Source organism: Impatiens glandulifera, chromosome 9 (genome assembly GCF_907164915.1).
Source record: "Impatiens glandulifera chromosome 9, dImpGla2.1, whole genome shotgun sequence".
In the NCBI taxonomy this organism is placed as follows: domain Eukaryota; kingdom Viridiplantae; phylum Streptophyta; class Magnoliopsida; order Ericales; family Balsaminaceae; genus Impatiens; species Impatiens glandulifera.
This window is the reverse complement of record NC_061870.1, coordinates 17,022,091-17,031,312: the sequence shown is the minus strand read 5'-3', so window position 1 is coordinate 17,031,312 and position 9,222 is coordinate 17,022,091. Positions and strand designations below refer to the sequence as shown.

General features: G+C 25.0%; 1 protein-coding gene across 1 annotated transcript; it reads left to right on the top strand.

The window, feature by feature from the left end:
• The first annotated feature begins 565 nt into the window (after positions 1–565).
• LOC124915892 (agamous-like MADS-box protein AGL80) lies at positions 566–1,003 on the top strand. Its single transcript, XM_047456640.1, has one exon. The coding sequence runs from the start codon at positions 566–568 to the stop codon at positions 1,001–1,003; it is 438 nt and encodes a 145-aa protein (XP_047312596.1).
• The last annotated feature ends 8,219 nt before the right edge of the window (positions 1,004–9,222 follow it).

The following is a 9,222-nucleotide window of genomic DNA, read 5'->3' as shown; positions in this document are numbered from 1 at the left end:
TATAAATATTATTTAAATTAATTAAATTGATTAGTTTTAGTTAACTAGTATTAGTATTGATGACAATGGTTAATTAAAATCAAATATAAAATAAAGATTTCCTTTTAAATACTAAAATGACATTAAAATAAAATTTCTTCTATAATTATGTTTATATTGAAAGGGTGGTAAACATTTATTATATTATTAAGAGACTATAAAAATAAGATATTGTGTTAGTGGGATATTATAGTTATAATCCAAAAGAATAAATATTTTAATTAAAAAAAACCTGATTTTATAGCATAATAATTTATTCAATCATAGTTTACCATAATATTAAAAAATTAGTTTTTATGGTAGTAAATATTACACAATAATTACAAAATCTAAAATTAAATTTTGAAGATTTGATTAACACATTGATTACAATGTATTTATTTTAGAGTGGAGCCTTTTAAATCAAATTTCTTTTTTTCTAAAAAAAAATCTATATAAGGAGTGTTCTATCCATGAACAAAATCCCATCACATTGATAAAAAATAAAAGAACTTTGATATCCAATCGAATCCCTTATAGAAATATCATGGCTAGAAGTAAGGTCAAGTATTCCTACATTCTCAATCACACCCTGAGAAGAAACCCTTTAAGAAAGAGAAGATTATGTGTTGTGAAAAAACTATATGAACTCACCAATCTAAGTGACGTTGAAGCATGTCCTATAATCTATAGTGAAATTGATTCCGAACCTTTTGTTTGGCCCTCTATAGATGAAGTACGGATACTTATCACTAAGTACCATATGTTTTCAAAGGCCGAACGGAGAAAAACGGAAGGTCAATCAAATCAAGAGACGTTCACGAGGCAGAGGCTAGGAAAGACCGAAGAGACGCTGAGAAGACAGCAAAGAGAGAACCGTCATAACCAAACGACGTACATCATGTACCAATCCATGATAAATCCACAAACAGCCATGTCAAGGCTGAATATGGAGGATTTTATAGAGTTACTGGCCAGAACCTAGAGGAGGTCAAAAGGATGATGGAGAATCATCGGAGGGACCCCTCTTTCAACCCACCTCCCCCTCCTCCTCAGTTTGGCGCAGACGGGAGTGGAGTCGGTGGTAGCCAAGATGAGTTTATGCTTCCAAATTATGGGGGATTTGACTCATTAGTGGCGCCCAGCATGCCATATCATCCTCCTCCTTTCATGGAGTTTGCGCCTCCCAACATGGGATTTCAGCCTCCAGTTATGGATTTCCAACAGGCCAATATGGGATTTCCATATGACATGCATTTCATGGATCCCCCAACATGGGATTTCAGCCGCAAAATGCAGGCCTGCCTTACATGGATCCAGACATGGGATTTCAGCCGCAAAATGCAGGCCTGCCTTACATGGATCCCAACAACATGGGAATCCCAGACCAGAGCGATCTACCCCCATTCCCTTAATTACGCAGACATGGCTTCAGAATACCCATTCTCCAATTTGCATTTTTTTTAGTAGCCCCAATGTTAATGTCTTCTTTAATATAATTTATTTTTGTTGAAGTCTTTTTATTATGTATTTTTTTATTTAACAATTGTTTTTTAAAAATAATATTCTTTTAATAACGAATAAATTAATTATCATTTTGTTTAGTAATAATAACATAATAAATTAAAATAATAAATATTTATGAACTATTTAAAATATAGTGCGCTTAATTAATATTTTTAAAATATCAATACAATAATATAATAATTAATATTTTTAATTTTAATTTTGTAATGTTTGACTTCATTATAAATAAACATTTTTTTATAATATATAAAATATTTAAAACATAATATATATATATAATTAATGTTAAATTTATTAATTTAAATAAATTATATTTAAACTTAACTATTAATTTTATTCAATGTAATTAAGAAATATTTGTAAATAATTTTGTCCACTCAAAGTTTTAAGAATGATATTAAGGAACTTAAAAATAAGTGTCTTTAAAAAATAAAAATAAAATCGGCCCAAATTAAAATTTATAGTCTTAACCTAAAAACATAGTAAAATTGTATTGTGAATTGAAATTTTCATATTGCGTTATGTCTAGTTCATGAGTTATAAAATGTGAAAGTTATAAAATATAAAGTTCCAAACCAGTTAGAATTATGCCAATTAGAAATCTAATTACACACTAAAGTAATAGTAACACATTAATAATTAAATATTTTTTGTTTTTTATTCATACTATTTTCCACTATAAAGTTAAAATATTATAGTATACCTATTTAAAAAAAATACAATGATACAAAATTAAAAATAATTTAATTTCGTAAACAAAAATAAATAAATAAATGAGTCGATTATCCTCTCAAACCTTTATAAAAAAAATTAAATATTTTTTTTAATTTAAAATTTAAATTTAATAAAACTAAAAATATTTTAATTTATAAATTAAATAATTAATGTGATAAAACATTTTTTTAATCAATTTAAAATAAATATTAAAGTACACTAAATGATATATTATAGAGCTCATACAATATGAATTGACAATATCAATATGATAAATGATGATTTTTATAACACAGTCCGTTTCCCCTTATCCATATGATTTTATCTATTTTTATGATTATATAATTTCAAATTATGTGAAATCTATATGAATCCTAATCAATATGAAAGAATGAATTAATAATATTTTTAATATATATCTGATTAACTTGAATTTCAAACTATTTGTTTTTTCAAATTAAGATATAAAATAAAAATAAAATGTTTTTAGATAGTGCCAATATTTTGTGAAATAAAATTTGTCCTTTGAAAAAAATAAATATATTGAATAATACTTTTCAAAATAAATTGAATAATATAATCTTTAAATATAAAGGCATAATTAAGGATGGACCCAACTAGCTAGAGAAATGGAAAATTAATTGTGGTCAATTAATTAATTAAGAATTTACTTTTATATCTTAAAGTTCTATCATTTCAAAATTAGATAAATTATTTCTCTACATTTACTACACTCACTAATTTATTAGTAACTCTCATTATATTTTTTTCATTACAACAATTTAAATATTTTCCTTAAACACCAATATAATCTAAAACAGTTCATTGCCTTATATTTAAATAATTAATTTAGCCTTATTCCTTTCTTTCTCTATATGTCACATTCATTATATTTAAAAAGTATATGTATCTATTTAAGATTTTCAATATTTAATTATCAATAATCGATCAAATTCTACACAAATTCATAAATACTTTCTATCGATGAAAACTGATGGCATACAGTGATAATAACAAACTTGAGCGACCTTAAAATAACGTTTGATTTATCTATACAAATCATATTAAGGTTACCAGCGTTCACCATTAGTTTGACCTCCCCTTTGATAATGTTCAGCAACAAAGAAAGTTTTATCCCTATTGAAGTTAGTTACAAAGATTCACATGATATAGAGTAATTTATTTATTATAACTATTAGTTCATGTTTGTGTTAGTACTTCTTCTCTATTTTATTACAAGGCATGATATGTATGACATTATTTAATCTTGAAAAAATTAAAATTCCAACTCAAAATTAATAATCATATTAGAAAACAAATATTGTAGGTCTATCAATACAAAAATATAATTATTTAAAAAAAATATTATATTCATCTACCCAAGATCATTAAAATTAAGGCAAAAAATACAACAAATAACTATTTTAAAGAATCTTATTTGATTTATCCCAAAATAATTAAATCTAGGATACAATTAAATCAAATAATTATTTTAAAAAATATTAAATTTTTTGTTTCAATATAATAAAAATTTGAGATAATTTTTCGTTTAAAAATATACAAAATAATAAATGGTATATGCTAAAAATAATTTGTATCTTTTAATTATACTTGGTGTATTTTGCAACTAAAATGAAATAGAAGAAAAAATTGGGGCTAAAACCATTTTCCCAAATCAAATAAGGTCATGGCCATGCGGAGACTAGGTGCGCAACCATCTGGCCAAACAAAATAGTTAAAGTCCAAGGCACGCGACACCAAACATAGAAAGAACGCACGTGGATCGCCAAATAGAAAGACCAAGTGATCGGGCTTCGTCTCTTCTTCTTCGGATAAGTGGACAAGGACGACCAAATTATTTGAAATTTCCTCCGAGCTTATCTTTGTCAATTCTTGACAAAATGATGAAATTTTAAAAGGAAAATGATCACAATAGTCGTGTGATCATTTCCCTACAATAGGGTTAATTGACTACAAGAGGAATAATTGAGTGTGATCATTTCCCCTATGATAGGGTTAATTGAGTAATGATAGTTTTTCTCTATAAAGGTACATGTTTTGGGGGATAGAAATGTCTTCTTGTCGATCTCTATGGATACCAAAGAAATAATTTGATACAATTGCAAAAGAGTTAGTTGGTAAATTTGTTACAAATAGGTTAATTACTTGGTTAATTGAATGTAGATATAGGATTCTTGGTTATTATAGATTTGATTATATAGGGTCTTTGCCAACAAAGTGGTTAATTGAGTTACAAAAGGGTACATATTATTTTCTTCTACAAAATGTATAAGCTTAAGGGTTACAAAGGGGTAATCATGGCTACAAAAGGATAATTGGATACACTTACAAAAGAGATTCACTTGGTCAATTAGTTACAATTGATTTGTATAATTGAATACAATCTAGGGTTAATGGCTATAATTGATTTTTTATTAGACAGGGTCTTTGGCTACAAAAGGTAATTAAGATCTACCACCTTAATGTTTTTTTTTAAAAACGACTTAGCGTCATTTTATTAAAAATTCTCAAAAATGAGAAAAAAAATCACGAGTTTAAGAGATTATTCTAGACAGTCTTAGAATGATTTTGAAGTCCTAACATTCTGAATAAAAGCTAAAAAACTAAAAATATAAATGAATTATCTTATTACAATGCTTTCAATTCTAGTGAGTTTAAAAATCTATCACCTTCATATTTTATTGGGGTTTTGATTAGCCTTTTGTAATATTTTCTATTTGTTTTTGTTTATTTTGAAGTATATATTTTTATTATAAAAAAAAAGGTTGTGTGTGAGTCTAGATTTACAGTAAAAAAAAATATTTAAAATAAAATTTGATTTATATAAATAATACTTATTAAGTTTACGTTATAGAGTAAGTGGCTAATATTATATATTTATTAACATTATTTTTCTTTGTTCAAAATAAATATGTTTGAAACTATATTTATGTTATTACACAAGATAATATATTTTTATTAATTAGTAGAATGTAGGAATATTTTGATTAAATATCTATAAAAAAAAAAATTCTTCTTTGTAAAATTCTAACAATATATGAATGATGGTTACTTTCCTTATCTATAGATCACTCTTTTATTTTAATTAAAATAACAATCACTACAGAAATCATTTTTTTTTTATAGTAGTAAATATTTTCCAAGATTTACAAAATCTTATAATATTATTTTGAATTAATTTTATTAGTTTTAGTTAACCATAATTAATGACAATGGTTATGGAATGATCATCTTACAAAATATTTTGAATTCATATTTATATTTTGACAGCAATATCCATTTAAAGTACAATTGTTTACATTTTTAATTTATTTATATACATTTTCTTATTAATTAAAATCAAATATAAAATAAAGATTTCGTTTTAAATATTAAATGACATTAAAGATTAATTTTCTTCTATAATTATGTTTATGTTGACGAGTTGGTAAAAATTATTGTATAGACATGCTATAACTATTTTAAAATAAATTATTATGTTAGTAGAATATTACCATTATAAAAAAGAAATATTTTAATTTAAAAAAAAGTTGATTTTATAACATAATTATTTATTTAATTTAGTTCACCATAATATAGAAAATGAGTTTTTATGGTAGTAAATATTATACAATTAATTAAAAAAATCTAAAATTAAATTTTAAAGATTTGATTAACGCGTTGATTACAATGTATCACTCTATCGAGAGTGAGAATCTTTCAAACAATATTTTATCAATTTTTTTCTTTAAAAAAACTATATAAGGAGAGTTCTAACATTGAAAAAAATATAAGAATTTTCATTATCCAATTCCTGGTAAAACATCATGACTAGAAAGAGAGGGAAGATTTTTTACATTCTCAATTACACTTTGAGAAGAATTACGTTTAAAAAGAGAAAAATATGTATGGTGAAGAAACTAAATGAACTGACGACTCTTTGTGGCATAGATGTACAGTCATTTATAGTGAATTTGTTTCACAACCTTTTGTCTGACCATCTATAGAGGGAGTACGAAGACTTAGCGCTAAGTACAAGACTTTTCCAAAAAATGATCAAATAAAACGAAAGGTCAATCAAAAGAGGCTCGAAAAAATGAAAGAGAAGCTAAAAAGACTACAAAGAGAGAATCGGCATACCGGCATAAGTATATCATGTATCAATCCATAATAAATCCACAAACAGCAATGTCAAGGCTGAATGCAGAGGATTTTGAAGAGCTGACTAGAGTTATCCGATATGGATTTCCAACATGCAGACATGAGATTTCCAAATGAACTGCCTTACATGGATCCCAACATGGGAATCCCAGACCCAAGCGACCTACTCCCATTTCCCTAATAACGCAGACATGATACCACATTACTCCTTCTCCAATATGCATGTTTCTTTTTTGTTATTTTTTTTATCCCATGTGTAATGTCTTTCTTTAATATAATTTATTTTTGTTGAAGCCTTTTCATGATATATTTTTTATTTAATAATGTTTTTAAAAAATAATATATTCTTTTAATAACGAAACAAATTAATTATTATTTTTATTTAGTAATAATAAGATAATAAATTAAAATAATAAATATTTATGAACTATTTAAAATATTAAATATTCTACCTTTAATTAAGTTTTTTATATGTAATTATATATATTACTAGTATTTATTATATTTTATAAATTTAACTTTTTATATTTATAAGATTAATTAATAATTTTAAAATATCAATACAAAAAATAATAAATAATATTTTTAATTTTGTAATGTTTTACTTCATTATAAAAAAATTTATTATATAAAATATTTAAAACATAATATATATATATATATATATATATATATATATATATATATATATATATATATATATATATATATATATATATATATAATTAATGTTAAATTTATTAATTTAAATAAATTATCCATTGTAATAACCAGTTCAATGTTAGATTGAAGGCGTGACGACGAACGTCTTCGGACCCTTTCCCAGCTTTTCTACTTTCTGAAATCCTAAAGTTCTGAGAAGCGTTCAGTTTAGCCCCTGAACTTTCTATTCTTTTAAATTCAGCCTAGAGCTTATTTACAGAATTAATTTTATTAGTTCATAATTAATTCAGCCCCTGAACTTTTTTTCTAGGTGCAAATCGACTCATGGACTCTTTTAAAGTCCAATTTCAATTATAAGCTTCTAATTTCTTGGGAGGTGAAACAACGGTTGAAGAGGAGATTTTTCCCTGCCCACTGACTTGGCCCTAGACCTAAGTGAGAGAGAATAATTATAAAAAATTTTGACCTTTGGACTATTTGTTTCCGTCCAATTTGAATCTCAAACTTTATATATGTCCAATTTTGACTAACAAGTTTCCATTTCAATTTTTTGGAAATTCGTTAAGGCTTGTTTGGTTTATTTTCACACCAAATAGTTTTGATTCATCAAATAGAGCCTCTAAATCATTTTAATTTTTTTTTTTAAAATTTAAAGTTGGTCAAAATGTTATTTTCTATAAGAAAGACATTTTCCACAATTTTTAAGACCCGTTTTAAAAACCACCTAATTTGAAACACTCATATCTTGAGTTTTACAATTTGAAAAATTACAAATTTTTTATAGCAAGTCCACAAAATTATTTTTAACCTCCACAAAATTTCCAGAATTTTCTAAACATGTTTGAAAAAACACTTATTTTAGTAGTGTCATCGGAGTTTTTTTATCTTCAAATATGTGCAGCAAGCTCTTAAAAATATATTTGAGACATGCACAAGAACATTAAAAAAGTGGTTAAGATCTACTAAGTATAGTTACACATGATCAGGGTTAATTAGCTATAATGAAATTGTTTTTATTAGAAAGGGTCTTTGGCTGCAAAAAATAGTTAAGATCTACCACCTTCATTCATTGGGGTATGAAGTGCTTGATTAACATTTGGAATATTTTTTAATTGATTTTGTTCATTTTGAAGTACATATTTTTTTTATCAAAATAGAAAAATTGTTTTTGAATCATGATTTACAGTAAAAATCATATTTAAAATAAAAAATGTTGATTTATAATTTTTTTTTATTAAATACGTGAGTTGAGAAGGGTGGTTCATAGTATTATGTTTATTAACATAATTTTTATTTGATAAAAATAAATAAGTTTGTAACCATATTTATATTATCACACGAGGTAATATTTTTTTTTTTGTAGAAATATTAAAATATAGTAATATTTTGATTACTTATCTATAGAGAACTCTTATTTGTAAAATTCTAACAAAAATATGGAAACATATATAAAAAATTGTTACTTTTTTTTTTATCTAAAGAGCACTCTTTTATTTTAATAAAAATAATAATCACAAAAGGAATCAATTTTTTATAGTAATAACTCTTTTCCAGAATTTATTAAATTTTATAAATATTATTTTGAATTAATTAATCTTATTAGTTTTAGTAATTAATTAACCAGTATTTAGGACAATAGTGATAGAGTCATACTATAAACCCACAATTCTTCTGCTACCAACTACATATGTTCCGTCTGTTCCCCCTCACATAGGTGCTACCAACTACATATGTTCCGTCTGTTCCCCCTCACATAGGTGCTACCAACTACATATGTTCCGTCTGTTCCCCCTCACATAGGTGCTACCAACTACATATGTTCCGTCTGTTCCCCCTCACATAGGAGGGGGCAAATTTTAATAAATCATGTTGTTTTTTTTTTTATTTTTATAAATAAACAAAATTGTGAGTGAGGAACACATGTAACAGATGAATCAGTAGCAGAGGATCCCTCTCCATACTATAATTCATCATCTTACAAAATATTTTGAATTTAAATTATTATTTTGATAGTACTATCCATTCAAAGTAGAATTGTTTAGATTTTTAATGCATGTATATATATTCTCTTATTAATTAAAAGCAAATATAAAATAAATATTTCATTTAAATACTAAATGACATTAAAAATTAATTTTC